Source organism: Anarrhichthys ocellatus, unplaced genomic scaffold (genome assembly GCF_004355925.1).
Source record: "Anarrhichthys ocellatus isolate YVR2014 unplaced genomic scaffold, GSC_Weel_1.0 scaffold44, whole genome shotgun sequence".
In the NCBI taxonomy this organism is placed as follows: Eukaryota; Metazoa; Chordata; class Actinopteri; order Perciformes; family Anarhichadidae; genus Anarrhichthys; species Anarrhichthys ocellatus.
In genome coordinates this window covers 1,976,534-1,996,597 of record NW_022280074.1, presented here as the reverse complement: position 1 = coordinate 1,996,597, position 20,064 = coordinate 1,976,534, and the positions used below count along the sequence as shown (strand labels likewise).

General features: G+C 45.3%; 1 protein-coding gene across 10 annotated transcripts in view; it reads right to left on the bottom strand.

The window, feature by feature from the left end:
* Positions 1-20,064, bottom strand: part of agrn (agrin) — a 233,063-nt gene that overhangs the window by 170,308 nt on the left and 42,691 nt on the right. For 8 of the 10 annotated variants that reach the window (XM_031868913.1, XM_031868922.1, XM_031868912.1 and 5 more), the window contains exon 3: positions 4,893-4,913. The exons of the other annotated variants lie outside the window; for them this stretch is intronic. In XM_031868913.1, the coding sequence (XP_031724773.1) occupies positions 4,893-4,913 (21 nt within the window). The remainder of the gene's footprint in view (positions 1-4,892; positions 4,914-20,064) is intronic. 10 annotated transcript variants of the gene reach the window in all.

Here is a 20,064-nt window from a genome sequence, read left to right as displayed (position 1 = left end):
AGCCTCACAAAAAGTGGTGCAAATCAACTGTGGCAGCCAGAGGATTGTCTAAATTGTGCCAACCGTCGCACAAAGATGCTTTTAAAAGCTATAAAAGAAGGCAAAAATGCCATTTTCTAAGCTCAGTGGATGCTGCAATTGCATTTTATTTTGTATGCGTGTTATGAGTAATATTTTCCATCAATTTGCATCGGGTGAGTAATCTCCCTGTTAAGCGTGAATTTGTGGTCACAGAAATGAAAAGCCACTGTAGTAGCTCTCTTTTGGCTTTGTTTTGCTGTCACAGCTGTCACAGCTATGCAACATAATTCAGGCCTGTTAAGATTACTCGTACGGAGCATCTTTTATGGCCCGGTGTCTAACTCGCTTTTGTCTGTTAGAGTGGCATCCGCCGTATTATGTTATACATTTCGCCGACGCTAAAACAGATTTGATGGCAGGATATGACATTATTGGCAACATTTGAGACTCCCTGGCAGATTGTGACAGGACTGTTTGTGGTTGTTAAAGTGCCGGGAGAGTAGGAGTTGTCGGCGCTGCCTTTCTTCGCGGCACTAAACATATGCTGCTGAGAGCGTTCGCTCTCTACACACAGCTCACTTTCTTACACACACTTTTGGAAATAAACACTCTCGGGGGCACGAACACACGAACACACGCCTATGGAAATAAACAGTCACCACGCTCTTTGGGAAATAAACACTCGAGCATACCAGCGGCATGCAAGACACGTAAACCTGTGAGGCCCGGACACCTCGAAATGAATGAAACATGTGTAGGAAGATAATCTTCATATTTACTGACAGATTTGAAGAACAAACACAAAAAGGAACGGCAAAGGAGACAAAAAGCTGCACAGTTAACCTTACTGACCACGCATGAGCTTTAAGCATGTTCCATTTAAGAATTACAGTAGAAAGGTTGCCATTTTCTTTTTTGTCATCTTATGTTACCATCCACACTATCATTATCTATCGTCCCGATCTGTTCGTTGTTTGTTGTCTGTTTGTTTCCTGACAACGTACCTCAAGAATGCAAGCATGTCTCTATGCCTTGAAACACAGCTCTCAAAGCAAATCTCCGTACTTCCAATAGAAAAAACAACTTGGACAAGACGGATGCGCTTGACTGAAAGTTCCCTGATTGATCACCTATCGTGAGCGAGTCTCTGCAAGTTCATTTTCATAACGTAGCCTCGCAAGCTGAAGCCAACGGCTGCCTGGCAGGTAGGAGATCTTTCTCAAACTCAAAGCATGCTGGGAGAAATAGTCCGTGGTAATGGGTTAAAGTGTCAGCAATCCCCGGTTGAGGGGCTGAACGATGACAAACCAGTGGTTGTTGAAACCCTGGTCTATTTTGTGAACATGTCAGCTAATTAGCGTCTTATCTGAGGAAGGGCTGATACAGAGGGTCAGGATGGCCCTGACTATACGGGGAGGTTTTAGGTTGTTTTTTGTTGTTGGACTGATAAATGAGGATGTCTCCGATCCAAGGCTGGGCTACTGGAGGGGGGCCAGGGGCCTCGCTCTGACCTCAAGGAAAGAGGCAGAGAGGAAGCCAAACAGGAGGAGTGAAAGGGAAATGATGGGGGGGGGGCGCGGTGATAAATAGCCGGTGGTAACACATGGGGCTGCTGCTTGCCCAGCCCAAAATGGAGAATCTCAACTTTGCTCGGAGAAACATTTAAAGCGTTGACGAACACAAGAATAAACTCGCCTCGATTAAGCATGCGTTCAACATATTGCAGGATTACAAGTGTCTTTTAAACTTTAAGAAGAAAAAGTCAGATGATCATTAAATGAGCAGCCTGGCCAACCAGTGGACACATATCATAAACTGCCTCGGCATCAGGGGCACGGCTGAGAGTCTCTGTGTGAGACTATTCACACTATTCACAGATTTTCTCTATTCCTAAAGCGAGTCTCTAACTCTCTCTGTCACATTTGTCATTTACCTTCAACCCCTGGAAGTCGATCTCTTTGAATTAAACAACGGCCTTTTAAGGCGGCGAAAAAACACCCTCCAGGGCTCAGTTGAAAGAGGACTAAAGAGAAGAAAGCCGTCTCCCTACACGTCCGTTCCTCTGACTGTCAGCTGTCAGTCAGGAAGTGTGCCTCTGCTAACCGTCCAGTCCGAGGATAAGATGAGCAGAGGTGGAGGATTTAAGTGTAGTGGCCACTTATACACGGCCAAGCTGGATAATATTGAGCCCACAGCTTATCATTTAATATGAATGACACCTACCCTCTTGGAAACAGAAGGCTAAAAGAGCTCATAGCTACAGGCCGTAACCCTCCCATCCCGATTACTGCACACACTGACCTCCCGAAACCAGACAGCAGATAATTGCATCCCCTCGCATTTGAGAAGTCACATTAAAAAGGCTGATAATGGAGTTCTGGTTTCCAAAAAAGGGGGGTCGCTGGAGCGGACAAATGTCGGACCCGTCTTTGGCTGGCTGGAGGGGGTGGGGGGGATTGGTATCTGCCGGATTCATAGCGGAGCCTACAAAAGATGTCCTCTCCGCTCACGTTGCATTGTTAATGGTGTGTTGCTTTTGAAAGGGGCCAAAACTACCTGTCCCTTGTTGAATAGGGGCGCTCGAGGGAAAACGCCGGTGTGCAGATAAAGGGGGGTTGGTGATGAGACCCACGCGGCTCGTAGCTCAATGTGCCATTCGTGAGCTGTCACGCACTGAGACGGAGCACGGAGGGGAAATGGCCCGTCTGACAACGCAGATGTGAAGAAGTTCCAGCAAACGGTCGAGAAAAAAAAAAATGAAAATACCTTTCCCCACTAACTCCTTACCCCGTCCTCTCATTGAAATGGAGCACAACATATGAATCAAAGGGTAAAGGAATGAATGAGAGAACACAGAATATTCACAGCACAAAGACGGAAGCAAAAACAAACAAGAGGCTAATATGAGAGCGGGAACTCAAGGTGGTTCGTTTGAGTTGTGACCACAAAGGGCATTGACCACGGGATTGTGTGACGCTAAGTTACTAAAGAAACTAACAGGATTCCAAAGGTCAGGCATGTACTAAGTTGTACTGTGATATTACAGTACAAGAACAGTAATTGGATTGAAACCGCATCAATACTAAAAGCGAGGAGGGCAGAATAGGATAGGAATAGCAAAAACAGAAGTCACAGAAAGGGAATTTGTCTGTCCCCTGAACCCCACTCGGTTATATCAGGTTCAGCAGCAGCGCCGCCCTCTCAGTTTGGGCCGAATGCGTTCCCGAGCTCTGTTGATTTCACCTCCTGCAGGTGCTTGTTTGTCGGTTGGCCTGTACAGCGGCTAATGAGATCCCCGAGGAAACCGAAGCTGAGCAGGTCGCAGGCTGTTGGAGGCACCAGAGCCCTCGTAACCCCACCGTGCGTGACCTCCGACCTCACCCTTACCCCTTATCCTTGCCAATCTTTTTGAAAGTCTAAAGCCTCGCTTGATGGTTGAGACCACACGCAGTCATGCACAGGTGTGTACTTTTTCAACACACGCTTGTTCAGGACAACTACAGCGATATGGGGCATTTTTGATTTCCCAACGCTGTTGTGCAACTAAAGGCTGCCGTGATATAGTGGGATAACTGGTACTATTAAACAAGCCAAAGGCAAAGGAGAATGTTTATATGCAACAAAAAAAAGGTTGCATACAAGCCTTTTACATTTTAACTCAACTATGTTTTTGTTTTGTTTTTTAATTCATGTTACGAAGTAGATGCAGAGATAATTGAGCGGTCATTTTTTTGTTGTTTTTAAAGCAATAACCCACTCAAGGGTCGGCAGCATGGACATTATATCACAACTTAACGACTATGGTTCTATGAAAGGTAACTAATAATCTAGATTCTAGAGTATAGAATTCTCACCCAGCTCCGGTGGAGACCAAAACTGAGCTAAAAGGAGAGTAAATGTCGGACTAACTGTACGTTGCTCGTGCTTCTACTGCTGTAGGCAGTATAAGGCAACGGGTCCCTTTCACAGTAGACTGTTGAACTTGTCATAGTATGGAAGGCACAGGTGTTAATGATACCATTAACGAAGGCTCTGTTCTACTGAAGTGCCTCAGTAAGTCATGACAGTGGGTGAGCCAGCATGCAAAGGGCCCTGAAACTGACGCAGCTAAGTGGAATTCAGCCATCAGTCATCATTCATTTGTACACCTGTGCTTTTCCTGTGACAACATTAGCAAGTCAGCAGCTGAAAAATCACAGTGTTACTTCAAAATGTACTCTCAGATTCACCAAATTCAAAAAAATCAAGGGATTTGTTTTCTATGATCTATTAATTTCCCATGATAATAATAATTACGATACTTGATAATAAATCTTAAAAAAGTATTTAAAAACTAGAAAACGTGTTGCTGTCATAGTTTGTTTCTTTCTCTGCAGGCAGCTCGACACGAATGTAGCGTTGCTGTGATAAATTGACTGTGGCAGCCATAATTACACCACAGCAAATTACATACAGAATGTATGACATGAGTCTACAACCCCTAATTCTGTCAGCAAGTGTATCACGTATATGAAAGGAGAGGAAGCAACTACAAAGATATTTTTCATGCATGCAACAGAGGAACACTGTCACGGTCCTGTACCCTGAGAGGATGTATCATCATACAAGTCACACACTTAATAAATCCTTCCTGTACCTAATTAAATCAGACACACGCACACAAACTAAGAAAACCCCATTTTGGTGTTTGTGTGTGTCTACATGAGCGTATTATTGATCTTCAAGTTCCTTGTATTGACTGTCATATTAAGTACGCCTGCATAAAGAGAGAAAGAGCTTCAGATATGATCTGGTCTTACGAGATGAACCGTTAAAAAAAAGAAAAATCTGATTAACAGAAGAAGCATTGGAAGATAGTTTGGCGTGCTTACCTGCAATTATATATTTGTGGTCTTCAGTAGGCAGAAAGGGAAAGAAAGAAGAAAGAAAAGTGAGTGACAGTTACATCTCAATAAAAAAACACACGAGACTCACAAGAACACAACTTTGGAAAAAGAGGAGGGCTGAAGCAAGAAGAGACACAGAATCCTGCAATGGATGTGTGACAGGAAGTGGATGAAGGAGGAGGGTGAGGAGTCTTTTTCACAAGAAATAATCAATGTCTCTGGCAAATAACATGCATGTCAAACTTTAAAATGTGAAAACCACTGAGGTAAAGAAATGCAAAACCGAATGAGCAAATGATGCAAGTTGCACAAAGTGTTGGCGCCTATAGGCAGGATGAATTCGATGGCCCAAAGCCCAGCAGCAACAGAGTACTAGAATTACGAGGACGGTATACCTGACCAAACCCACCCACCTCAAACACAACAAAGACTCACCGCACACATCTCCTTTATCTCTCTCTCACACACTCTCACACACACACACACACAGACACACACACACACACACACACACACACACACACACACAGGCCAGTCAATCTGCTGTTTGCCCAGCTGATGCAGATTGATGGTGAGCTGTGTTGACAAGGCCTATGAGAGGCTCATCCATAAAAGATGGGCCGGGTCGGGCAGAAACTGGGAGCTATTTACCAGGGAATAACACGGCTCCCTCCATCGATTATTAACCAGGCACACATGGAGCCTCCTCTGTCTAGGTCCTGCATGGCCAGTAAACCTGATCACTCTGCACAGAGAAGCGTATTAGCGTCCAGTCCTATTATATTATTTTAAATTAAATGATGCCAAATTCCAGTATATCAAGACATTGCATTTGGTCAGTATATACAAAGGTATGTTTTATTTTATGTTATACTTTTAACAAAGCTATCAGGCCTGAACATAGACTGTATATGAGATGTGGACGTCGTCAATGTGACGTAACCCATTGGTTTATTTACTGCTGCTTTGAAACCTCGAATTCTGCATTTTGTCCATCGCGATCTTGTTTTTTTTTGCAACCAAGAGTGACACGACAGAGTGGGGCTAAGTGCAACCGAACATTTTAAACCAAAACGTTACAATTAACTTTCACGAACTGAAAACCCAGTGTGAAGGTAAGACGAAAACACAGACAACGCATTCACAAGGTAGTCAGCGTACCCTGGGTTATGGTCTGTTTTACTCTAAATGGGATCATAATGTACTGAATGAACAATGTGCTGTATTGAAGAAGACTTGAATCTAGCGATTGAGACCATAAACTCATGTTTACAATGTTTACTGATGTAATAAATCAAGTGAGAAGAAGGGTCATTTTCTCATAGACTTCTATACAATCACACTTCTTTCTTTCCCTACTGGCCATTAGAAAGAATACAAGTTTAAGGCACTTCCGCATTGGCTTCACTTTTCAGACCTGGAGGTTGTTTCATTAAAATGTATTCAACCACCACCCCAATAGCAGTCCACTACAAAAAAAAAAATCCAGTAGTCGGTCCGCACAATAACCTTGCACCCTGACAAAACAGGTGTTTTGATGGGTTAAACCCCGGGGCGGGTATTAGCAGAGTGTCAGCTCTCCTCCTCTGTTCCACCCTCTTGCATTTCTCTCAACCTGCTTTCTCTGCCCTCGTCTTGATCCTCATTATTCCACACTGGGGTCTTTGGGTGAGCAAATGGTCTATTATCCAAAGATGGAGCTTAAGACAACTTAAAGCTCGGGGGGAGTGGCTATTTATTTGGGTTGAAAGACAGAGAAAGTAGGAGGGTGTGTGTGTCTGGCCTGGCGTTCCCATATCACTTAGGCTAATGTGATTAAGGGCGAGCGAGGGGGGAGGAGTTCATTTAGCTTAGAGTGTGTTGGTTCTAAGTGATTCATGTCAAGGAGAGGGGGGGGATTTGGCCGGTCACAGGACTTCCTGAAAACCACACACACACACACACACATACATGTATGCACAATCAAGTAAGAGTAGGTGTGTGTGTGCAGGCTTGTATTCCGTCCCTGGTACCAAAATTAGAACAAATGAGTGTGTGCATAGTAATGCTCAGGTCAGAAATGAACACAATTCCCTAAATTAAATTTCACCTTACTCACATTAATGCAGCTCTAAACCCCTCTGTGTGATTCTTTCCCATTTCAGTTTTTTTCTGTGAGAAATATTTTGTGGTATTTTATCAGAAATGTATATCCGAAGTTACAAAAATCTTGTTTCGTGATAAGGACTGGAGTCAGGACAAACATCAACTGTGTGATCTCACCCACATAAGTGTTCATCCTCTGTTTCATTGGACTTTCCATCCGAACGGTAGCATACATTTCAGATGTTATTTTGTTTTTGATGGATGTCAATTTTTGTTTTGGGACAGTGCAACAAGAATTTATTTTCTTTTGAGATTTTAGTGGTTGTGCCAACTGTACAGTACACAATTGTTCAGCATGTGTCTCTTTGTGTCGGTCAAAACTGAAAACACCTGTGTAAAGGGGGGGGGGGGGGTCTAGTCTCGTCTTTGTAAGATTATTTTGATTTATCATAATATAATATAATTAGTTTGAGTGTGTGTGTTTGTGGGAAAAAATCCTTAGTATGAAACAACACCTTTCATTATAGAAGTACAAAGTATTTCCTGTAACTAAGCAACCAACTGCAGGGTAGACAAATCTGCTGCCTGTTGACACCGTCACGCGCATTCCCAGTGCACATGACTGGTCATGTGATCTGCATTTTCAGGCAAGTTCGCATGGACGAAGATTATTTTTTAAACGTTAAAACGCTTGTGTGTACGGCGTTTTAAAACAAGAACGTATCAGTGTAGATGAAGCCTGAGGGGCATGATGGGGGATGATGATTTAGGTTTAGTGTGTGTGTGTGTGTGTGTGTGATTGCGCATATGTGGGAGCGGGGCCTCAAACATGGCAGATGGACCCATTGGACTCTGAATGGCTCTTTGCATGTTGCCACCCACATACACACATTATACGGACAGACACAGCATGTCAAAGGCACTTCCATAAACTAAGCTCTCAGACAGCAAGAAGCTTGTTCTCTGTATCGGAACTTTCTCTTGAAGTGTTGTTTTTTTTTTTCAAACAGCGGATGAAGACATATCGAGAGTGAGAAAAAGGCAAAACAATGAACAGAGCCACACACCGTACGATGCAGCGTTTTCTCTTAATGCTGTTAACTGTAAAGACGGACACGCGTGAAAAGTCCTGTCAAAATTCTGTGTGTTTGTAACAGGGGAAGGGGGTCTTTGTTTGTTTTGCAGTCAGTTTTATGCTGACTGCAAAAAGAGAGCCCCCCCCAAACACCCCCTTCCCTCGAATATATGGCCCCCATTTCAAAAGGATCCCCCCGAAAAAAGGAAGGATTTTACAGTCAGGAAGAAAAATGTGTTATCCCTCCCTCCCCCTCTCCAGCGCTATTGTACACTTTCAACTGCCTCCCTGTGTTTTCACATTTGTCAAGGCTTTAAGGGGGAAAACTCCGTATTTGCAGAACAGTGGTAAGTCAGTCTGTGACCGCAATAACCGACCGGCTCCAAATGCTGAACAGCTGAACCAAAACCATTTGGTTTTTCCGGGTTAAAACGTTCAAAATGCACAACATCTTAACAACTTTTCCACAGGCTGTCTTCCACTCATAGACTAGTAGTGGACATCATCAGGAGGAACAAAAGCAGCCTTTTCAGATCTCCGATTCAAAAAAGGGTGTATGGGAGCTTCAGACAACATATGCGGGTCTGGACCGGAGAGCCTTCAGGTCATCCACATACAGGGCCAAGAACTGGCAAAGGAGGGGGGGGGGGGGAGGTTTCTAAGGGACTTGGACCAACTACTGCCTTTTTCTCACAGGCAGGACACTGCGGGTTGTAAAAAGTCCCATCAGTGTCCAGCTGTGAGGTGTATACAACCTTTTCACCGTCCCCCCGTCCCCCTCCTTTTCTCCATCACTTGAATAAATAGCGGCTGAGAAATGGGCCGGAGGGCGAGACAAGAAAAAGGAGAGAAGGATCCCTTTGGGACTTGTTTACCTCATGCAACACATCCCTCATGTCGCCCCAATTTACGTGGCCTTGGCCAAACAACTGCGCGCCAGGAGGAGAACGCAAGGCCTGCACTTGTTTATCACCATTGTGGTGGATTTGTCTCAGCTGTCGGGAGATGAGGCTTGAGTCACCGTCTCTGGCTGTCCTCATTTTGTTTTTAACTCATCTATTTTCTAGATTTAGTGTTAGAGGTGGGTTGTATCAGGGTGTCGAGCATGTAAGAGTGCTTTCCTGCGATTAGGTGTGTGTGTGTGACTGTGTCCATAAAGAATTGGTAACGGCTTGCTTAATCTCGGAGAACAACGGCCATTTACATTTTGGAACGAGTCGTTTGCATATGCAGCCCAATGGCACCGAGATAAGAGAAGATTGAAATGCAAACAAGCTTTTCCTTTCGCTCAAGCAGAATCTTTTCCCAAAAGCGTCGTTTTTACGCGATGCACATCTGCAGCTCCACTGTTGCCTGCCTTGATTGGTTTAGCTGTGAGGGACGAGATGAAACACCCCACAGCAGACATCAAGATAGACCGACTGGTCTGACAGTCTGCCTCCCTACAGGCCTTGCAATAGTCCGCTGCTTTCGCCCGTGTTGAAAAGTCGAAGGTGGGAGCTGCCGTGATATGAAGGGCCTCCGTGTCGGCGCTCCTCCTCTGTGGTCCATTTACACAGAAGCCTGCAACTGACGACATTATGAGGAGGCGTGAGGCTGACATGCCCCCGCATTCCTGACATTCCAGCTGTTGGCGAGAGAAGACTGCTCTTCCTCAAACCTCCACACAACCTCAAGGTGTGTGTGGAGCCTCTGGCTGTGTACACACAAAGCTAAAGCAGGTGGCTGTCATGAGACACTTTCAAATCACTATTTCATAATACGAGAATGAGAACGACTAAATTGTGAGGTGCTAGTTCGGACCACAGGCTGTTTATAAAGATGGACAACATGGCTAGATGCGGTATAGGTCATGAATCCCACCCCATCCGTCAAGTCCCATCCGCCAAGGGGATGGGACAAATACTAAAGTAAACACAAGTACCTCAAAATTGTGCTTGAAGTTACTAATGGGTACTTTCATTTTGTGTTGATTTTGACGGTGGTAGTAGTGTTTCTGAGCACTAAAGTCCCTTTAGAGAACTTGGGATCAGATAGCACTGAGATTCTGATTGGAGGAAACAATCCATGAAAAGAATACACTGACCAGAGAGTGAGACCTGGCTGTTAGGAGGACATTATAGATCACTCCAGAAAAGTGCCATCTCATATTAAGCTCGTCAAGTGTTCTGTGTGGCAGCTGAGCAATGAAGGCTTCCTCCCAGACGCATTCATGAACTGGATCTGGATCAAGAGTCCGTCGCTAAATGCCGGCTTGGCACTGCCGAGCCCTTCCGATGGGCCTCGCTGCGTAATTCAACCAAGCAGTTAATGTCGGTCTGGTCAAAGTCAAAAAGGCACAGCGAAATGAAAAGTACCAGAGCCGTCCATAAAGCAACGAGTCCGGTCCTGCTTCCCGATGACATCACTGAATCCTATGCCTGACCCTCCCCCTCCCCCCCCTCCTCATTTTCTAGTGTCCCATCCTTCTCCTCCCTTTAGATAATTTCCACCCCTATCAGACACATAGCCTTTCCCCCCTTTTAGCGAAATAGACCGATCCCTTAATGGCTCCTACAGCTCTCACTATTAGGAGGAAATGGCTTTTAATTTAAGCCAATTAACAAGCTGGTGAATTCATCAGAGCAGCGAGAGATTCACGGAGAGCGAGCACGAGAGTGGGGGCCAAGACGGGGACCATCAGCCATCCCGAGACCCACTTATCATCGCACGTAAACAGGGGGACCAGAACATTCTGTTTCGAATCAGGCAAAAACTTTGATCCAGAGATGCGGAGAGGTGAGAGATCTGAACCGATGATGAATGCAGGCTGACGTTATTAGCCGGCAGGCAGAGGACGTGCAGAGAACGGTAAATGAGAAGCGCAGCGTCCTTGGCTGCTGACTGGTAAAGGCACTCGCCAGATGAGGGGTATCATGATTTGATTCATGTCTTTCCCACTAGCAGCGAGGACTGTGAAATTGAGTGTGCTTGGTTCATGAAGGAGCAGCCGGGTGTTTTTAAAAGGCATTAACGGTCCAGTCGGGATCTATGTGTGAAACAATTTGCGCTGGAAAGACACTCAAAACTGAGGACATGTCGCAGCAAGCAAACTGGAGCCTTTCACCAGATTAGATAATGGTGGGTCGTAAACAGCATTCTTCACCAACTCACTCTTTACATGTTGTTCTGTCAAAGCAATTATCTTAACTAGGCCTTTAATCTACTTAGCACGCTGTCCTGCAAAGCTTAAGGGCAGTAGCGGCACAACCCATTTCATGAAATTAAGATTTCTTGCTTAATATGAATGATTGACACATTCAGTTAATCAGCAACATTTTGATAATCAAGCTCTCGTTTCTCTTGCAACATTTCTCTGTTTCATGTCTTTGGGTTTGGGACTGTTGGTCGGAGAGAGGAACTTTTTTCTGGCATTTCTTATAATGGTTAACGGATTAATCGGAAGAATAATCGACAGATGGAAATACACAATACCTACATTTTGAAAAAATAGCAGGTATTGTTTTTATGTTTACAATGAACGCACCGCAGCTCTATCTGAAGCCCCGCCGACACGTCATTAATATCCATAAACGTCAGGGTCTTTAGTCATTAGACATTGTCTCTCTATTCTGCACTGGAAGAACTGAATGGGGCGCGGACAAAGCTGCTGTTTTTGTCTTGTGTGGGCCGAGATAAAGCGCCCAGTGAAAAGGTTGCCATCCATCTTCATCCGCCTGGCATGTGCTTTAGTTACTTCCGCCCTCAATGTAGCCTGTGTCTTTTTCTGCTCTCCCCGTATAAATGTGTGTGTGTGTTGTTAGTGGCATCGAGGTTAATGAAGTGCATCCACCTCTCATCCTCCCCAAAATGAAACAGACTTCATTAAGCAGTGGAATGACTGGATGGCTGGCATCCTGTAACACACACACACACACACACACACACACACACACACACACACACACACACATCTGAGGACGGCATATAGCTGCACACTCAGGTCAATGGTAGAGATGCCTGCACAGACATATTCAATGAGTCCTGCCACTACGGACCAGATACTAAAAATGTTCTTTATCTTCCACTCTGGTGTCCACCAGTTAAACCGAGCACCACCAGCGATTGATCAGGACCAGGGCTCGACAGTTAGGGTGAGCTAGTTTGTCACTGGCAACTGTTTTGAGAAATTGGCGACCAACTCTTGACCTTTGGTTGGCTCTTTTTACCACATTATAAATAGAGACAGCAAACGGCAAAACATGCATCCCTAAATAACTATTATTTAAACATTTGTAGCATTAGTGGTATTCAAATACGGCTGTTACAGCCGGAGGCGGTGCGTTTACTAATGTGCACGCAGCATCAGTTTTAGAGACAATGACGAAGATTGTTTGAATGTGAGGTGAAAACTTCTACGAACCCGTCGACGTCACAAACTAATGAGCAAATTGATTCAACTGACAAATAACGAAAAACAAATTAAAGCTGCGAGCAGCAATGAATGGGCCCTCGCAATCTGCAGCGCGTCGGGGGTGCCGGCGGGACTCCGGCCTGCGCGTCCGAGAACGACCGTCGGACGCGCGTCCGCGAGCGAGACGTTTTTAATCCCGCGTGGACCGCCTGATGCTGGAAATGATGCTTTGCAAATAGTCCGATGCTTCCTGTATCCGCTGCCTGGCGCTACAGAACACGTGCAAACATGCATTATGTTGCTCTGTGTCAAGTGTAAACCACATGGTGTAAAAGTAATGTAAATCGGAGGAGTTTGTCACAAAACGCAGATTTCCTTTGGCCAGCAGGTGGCGCTGTGAGTATTAGTGAATATTAGCTCGTAGACATCCTCAGGCCATGAGTGTTATCAAGCATGAGAAGTTTGGGACCATTTGGAACAAGTCCAGCTGAGTTACATCAGACATTTCCTTTAGCCAGTAGGCTTTGCGGGTTTACTGTAGCGCCCCCTAGTGGTCGAATGCAAAACAATTCTCAGGGTATGTTACTGGATGCGATGTGCACATATGCTGAATATTTTGGGAATTTAGAACAAATGGTTGAGAAGTTATATGTATTGATATTAAGCCACGCCCCTAAGAAGTTTATTGGTACATATCTTGTAAACGAAAAGAGACATCAAAAAGCTTTTGATAACTTTTGATGAGGTAGATCCAGTAATGATCCACAGCAAATTCGGTAGTCATGGGACTAAGCATGTAGGAGGAGTTCGCAGAAATGTGTTTTACACTCAATTCAATATGGCGGAAAATCTAAGTAGGCGGAGCTTAGGGGTCTGATTGGCTTTTTTGTAGCTGTAGCTCAAGTGGACATGTGTGTGCCAAATTTCAAGTCAATCGGACATACTGGCCGAGGGCCGTCGCCGGTCCGACTTGTAGGGGGCGCTAGAGAGCCATTTCTTAACACAGAAAGATGCATTCTTTTTCAGATGGCTATATTCACCAGGCCTAACAAGTCCCCAACATTTGGTGAGTTTTCATGCATGGCAAGTCCTCCAACCATGCGTACGTTTACCCAAACGGGTACAATATCAATAGGGCCTTCGCGGCCCGACGTCGGTAGCTCGGGCCCTAAAAAAGAAACTTTGTGAAGTCATGGGGGGCGAGCTGGACGGAAGATTATACCTCCATAGGTGAGGCATCGAGTTCACTAGTTCGACCGGTCAGTCTGACCACGACTCGTGTTGAAGGCATGGAAAATCACAAAAACACTAGAGGGAGGAATCATGTCGCAGTGGAGATATCAGCATGTACCGACGCCCTGCATCTCTTTTCCTCTCCCCCATCACTGTCTCCCTCTCACCCCTGTCCTCTGGGTTGTTTTCCTCGCTCTCTCCGCCCCTTTCCTCTTTTCCTCTACATCCTTTCATCTCAACCTCCCACGCATTTCAGGTCACCGGGGAAGCAATTGTCTTAAGTGTTCTGGCTGACAATGAGAGCTGATGAGAAACCTTCCTGTGAGTGTTGGCTGGCTAAGGTAAGCTCCTGATCCACCCTGCGCTGCATACAAATGCACGAGGCTCATCTGTGCCTTCTCTTTTTTCCTCATTGTGGAAGATTCTGCCTAATTATAAATCACCGCACTAGACAAATAACACTCACTTCCTCAAAGTGAGCCAACTAAAACTATGAAGGAAGAGCCAATTTGCCTACTTGTGGGGGGTCGATGCGTCACAAAATGTTTTTATTGGCACAAAACCAACCAAACGATAGATATCAATGCTTCTTCAAATTGCTGACATTGGTTATTGCATTTCCAGTTTAATCGGAAAAAAACAGGTTGTCTGGTTAAGGTCAGAATCTAGGTCAATGTCGTCGACACACATCCCTCACTCTAATCTCTCTCCAGCCCAATTTGAGGAGCAGGTCACTGCATGTGATAGAAAGTTTCAGCCACAAAGGAGAGACATCGCTGACTCGGCGCGCCTTTCCCATAATCCTCTAGGATGAAATGGCTCAGCCCCTTCGTCTAAAATAAAGGGCGACAGGGGTTGCCGCGAGCAGGAGAGTCAACAAAGCCCGACCTAAGGAGGCGCAGAGGAACTTTCCTGCTGCAGCTGCTGAGCAGTTTGGCTTTGAGATGACTGATTTGTTTGATTTCTACATCAACAGTCCTCATTCATCCGTCCAAACCAGCTGTCGGAATTCCAAACTAACACAAGCAGGAATCCGTAGCCTCCCCCAAACTGCTCGGAGCATGACTTCACCCCTAGACAAGTCCCTGCACAGCCCAGATCCTCAGCGCTGAAGCATCACGCACGAATAGTGCCAGCGGAGCAGACAAATGGAAGACGCCAGTGACTTATGAATACCGTTTCCCTCCAGACATTAGTGTGCCTCCATCGCTGAGGGACTTCAACGTCCAAATCCATTTGTTTTCTAAAGTTTGCCATGGCAGACTTTCCGTACTTCTTCCGCTAAGCAATACAACAAATAGAGCACCATTAAACCACGTAACGCAGAGGAGAGGTATGGAGTTGAACTGAAAAACAGTTTTACGTTGCAGTTTAATACTTTGCAGCCTTGGAGTGTGGGCGGAACACCGGAAACCGACCCCCGCTGTGTGTGAACTAGGGCTGAGTGCCCAGTATGACGGGGGTCACACCCACAGCATCACTTTCATTAATTGAAAAAATAAAAATGTTACATTAGGTCAAGCTGAACGAGGAAAAGGAAAAGTTGAACAACAACCATGACAATGGCAGAGAACCCGTCCAAAGCGAGAGTGACACCGTGTCCTAAGAGCAAGCGCTACGTTACATCATTGTGATAAAACCAGCTGTGTGCTCGACATTCAGATTGGAGACGTAACCACTTAAAAGGTTGGTGGGTGGTACTTGCTCTCTTCTGATGTTTGTACTTCTTAAACAGCAAAACGCACGTTTTACATTGTGATATTTACTGGAAATTACATCAAACGTAGCCAACGGCAAGTTGGACACTTCTAGGCGATCGCCAGCCGCCACCTTATTGAGGTGTTTGTAGTGAAACGAGGAGGTCTCGACTCCTCGTTTCACCTTCACCAATCAGCCGTTCCTCGTCCAAAGCAACACTTTGTAGTGTCAAATGAATCGCCGATTACCTCTTGGATGAAGGCAGCCTGAAATGGATTATTCCCTTTTGGTTTGGGAGGAAGAAATAGTTCCGACCTCCACAGGATGAATGTTTACTTTTAAGAAAAACTTCCTGACTTCTTGCACAGTCAAATGTTCAGTCATAACATTGACATAAACTTGCACAAAAGAGGTTGAAAAGTGAAATCCTTTCACACACTTCAGTGTTAATGGGCAGCTTTACAGCAGTTTTGCTGACTTGTGTACTTGTGCATACTTCCCCAGATTAGTCTCAAAGTGTGCGGTTATACACTACTCACATTCTAAACCCAGCACCACCATAACCTCAACGCCTCAATGTTGTTGATTTTCCAGTGGTGCTGTAAATCAGCTGTGTTTAACATTAGAATAACAAGAATCAAACCTGAATGGAAGGAGACTAAATTGAAAAAGGGAACAAATGTTTGAGGGTTAAGGCTTCAGGGCGGTGTAATGACGTATTGGTATTCGAAACAACCCCACAGCGGTTCAATTCTTTTTAATGGTTTATTTTCTCTCACTGAATAAACCGCTGCAACCGTCTGAAGCACGTCTTAACCACAGACCTCATTTCATTCCACCAAAACTCCACTCAAATCATGATTGCCTTCCAGCCGAGGGAACCCGGAGCTAGAAGAAATAAAGCCATCTCCCTTAACCAGCCCACTCTATTAGCAAACATGGCCAGCCTCTTGTATAATGGACCAGGAGAGGGGCGTATAATCAGTCTTATTGGCGCTGGGTGGATTTAATAACATCACAGAATAGGCATGTCACGAACCACTAATTAAATGCTGTAATCAACATGCTGCCTCATATACTGAGCCTCTGATGCCACCACGCCTGGGGGGCTAGAAGGAGGAGGGGGCGAGTGCAAGTACTTATGTAGCTCTGCGAGTGTATGTGTGTGTGGCTCCATCCCTCAACGCTATCATCAAGGGCTGTCGCAGGTGTGCAGGCAGCCTCCATCTGATCCACCGAGGATGAAAGCCCTCGTGACTTTTTCGTCCGTCGGATGTGTGTGTGTGTGTGTGTGGTGCTCTGCGATTGATGAACCTCTGGTCATCTCATAGTGGCTGTTAGGGTAGAGTGACTATTCCTGGCAGGGCTGCAAATAAGTATTTATTAATAATGATTATTTTAATTGCAGGATCATCTATTATGTGTTCTCATTGGTCGTATAAGCTGTATATATATATATATGCCGATATATCAGAACAGTTATGAAATTCCTTTATTTACGACAGCTTATAACAGTGAAAGGAGTTATAAGAGTTTACCCTCCTACTGTTCACTACATCATCAGGAAATAATCTCACGGGGGTAAATGTAGTTTCTTCTGACCTAAATAAAACTTCCAAAGAGGAAGAAAATAGTTTTGGATGGAGATTACATGAGTGCTGTGGTGACCAATAGGAAAAAAATAAGCATTTTCTGGTCACTTTCTGATGCCGATTGTTGTTCTTAACTTTAACCCACTGAGTCAACATGAAATAAACACAGGATGAGGTGTAAACCTTGCTTCTCCAGTCTCTAGCCTTCAACAACTCCTCGGGATGAAAAACAAAAAGAAACCACAGCATTGCTGAAGCACCAAGTGAACCTTTAAAAAACGATGTTGACAATACAGTAAAATCCAGCGCTGGCCACAGGCCGGAGCGTTTTGCAGGCCCGCACACAGACCACAGCCTTATTTAACGTCCATTAGCTTCCCAGCACTTATGCCTGTGAGCGGCAGCTGGCCCAGGAATAGCAGACATCCACTTGACTCCGCTGCGGCTACACTTCCAGCTGTTTGAGAAGTTAAAGTGAGAGAGAGAGAGAGGCTCGCAGAGAGCGGTGTCCATGAGAGAGCACTTGCATCCAGAGGCCATTTGCCATCTGGGTTTGCGCTGAGGGTCATTTCCCCGATGTCAGGCCTCAAAGGGAGAGTTCTGAAATGATGCAGGGGCCGGCAATATTACAGTCCTGACTGATGTGACCTACTTAGTGAGGTGACATCTGTGGCCCCTTAAAACTAAGGCTTTCACATCACTGCTGGAAAACTGCATCCATCATGATGGCGGTGGCGCACTTGTAAAGCTACAGTGCAGTATAGCATGTAAGCTCCTGGGGCTGTTTTGACTCCGTTTCCCACAATCCTCAGATCAAATTCAGTCAGTGGCCCAACTCAGTTTACTGTGGCACGGGAATGAGGGCTTGGATCCAAAACCCGCTTCACGCGGATAATTTAATTAATAATGAGGAGGACGGCCTTTGTGTGTGTGTGTGTGTGTGTGTGCACATGTTGGGTGAGGGTATTACGCCGAAGAACTCCTAACACACACACACACACACACACACACACACACACACACACAGGCCGCCGAGCCTTGTTGCCCCAGTATTTTTGGGCTTCCTTCCAGCTTTACCGTCAGCAACTCGCCTCCATCTGCCCGGCTCTCTGAGCACCCAACAATGGCCACCTATGTTCCCACAGGGAGAGCAAGAGACATGCCGCTAGGGCCCTGCTCTCCACACAAAAACACACACAGACAAACACAAACACACAGCCTGGCTGACATGACAAGGTCCACATGGAAAGCTGTGTGTGTGTATCTGCTGTTTGTGAATGCGTGCACCAAGTTTCCAGCCGGCTGTAAGCTCTCCCAATGTGACGTAACTTGGCAAAGAAAAGTGAATGAGGAAAACAGAGAGAGGGCTCCAAACACACACACACACACCCACACACACCTCCCACCACACCCCGTCTTTCACGACGTGAGATCTTTTTTTATAGACTAGCCACAATAAAGCAGGCAGACAACAACGCCATTGTAACCACTGCGAGTGTTTTGTGTGGAGCTCTAGTGAGGAGGATGCTCAGGTTCTCTATTACGCTCACGTCTTTGACTCAAGAGCAGACATAAAGCCAGGTGAAAGGGGAGCCGCCGGGACTTTGAGAAAGAGGAGACGCGGAATTCGTGGCAGGATAGCTCTGCTGCAGCCATCTGGTTAAGCCATTTTGTGAGTTGGGGGGTTTGGTTACATACCAAGTGTCCACAGGGGGGACAATTGAGGATTTACAATCCATCCATCTACTAAAACAAGACAGAAAGAGACAGGCTCTAGTGATGAGCAGACAGCATGTCAAAGGGGACAAGGGCCCACTAACAACACGATGATGAACAATATATAATTATGTAATTCTTGTCTCGGTTTGGGGTCAGGATCTGTCACAGATGATCAGGGGGGCGAGGTCTCATCCAAGGACACGTCAGTGGGGTGTATGCTTGATGACAGGAAGATTTCAACCTCAAAGCTGCCGTGTCTTTCCGAGATGTCACGCCATCAAATACTAAGTATTTCAGCACAACCAGAGAGCTTCCGCACATTGACCATATGCCGACGAACGAAACAAAACACGTAGAATTGAAGGAGAGTTTTATAAACGTCCACATCTGCAGCCAATATTCATAATAGTATAGGGTAGGTAGGACAAGACAGCTGGTGGAAACTAGATACGCAATAAAATAACAAATACCCAAAATCAGTCACAAAGGACGACAAAAATGTCCCTAATCAGGTCAGAATTTTAGAAAAATGATCTGTGGTACAAACAAAACTAGTCTACTGTTCTCAGGTGCTTTGAGCTAAATGCTAACATCAGCATGCCAACATGCTCATAATAACAAGGCTAAAATGTTGACGGTGTAACCATGTTCACCCTCTTAACCAGCTTGTTAGCATGCTACAATTGCTAATTAGCACTAAACACAACATGCAGCTGAGGCTGATGGGAATTTCCTTAGTTTTGCAGATATGTGGTTCATAAAGTCTTTCCAAAGTGATCTATTGATCTATCCCGGAAGTGACTACAATTCAACCTCAGTGGGACAAGATTGCGTTGACCAAAATCCATGTCAATCCATATAATAGTCGTTGAGACATTTCACCATAAACAGCAAATGCGAACCTCATGGTGGAGAAGTCAGGGGACCAGTACAGTCATTAGGGTTCATCCTCTGGGCACCATGACAGTCTGTCCCAATCTTAATGGCAATTCATCCAATAATTGTTGAGATATTTCAGCCTGGACCAAACCGGTGGACCGTCTGTCTGACATTGCCATCCCTCGAGCCATATCACCAGCACGGCCAAAAAGGAAAGATTGCCAACAAAGTTTTACAACTTGAGTGAAAAAGAAAATTTGACATACTGAAAAAAAGACGGAAACAGATTTCTCAAATGCATCTTGATTGCTGCAGTTCCTCCCCTGTAGACAAAGTATTTACGTCATGCTGCCACTCACTGTTACATAATAACAGAGCGGGGGTGTTGGGGAGTACGTAACCGCTCCAGACTCCCTTGCCTTGTTGCTGGCTGATAAAAACCTCACAGGGTGCAGCAATGAAATTCTGCCAAAGCTCAACTAA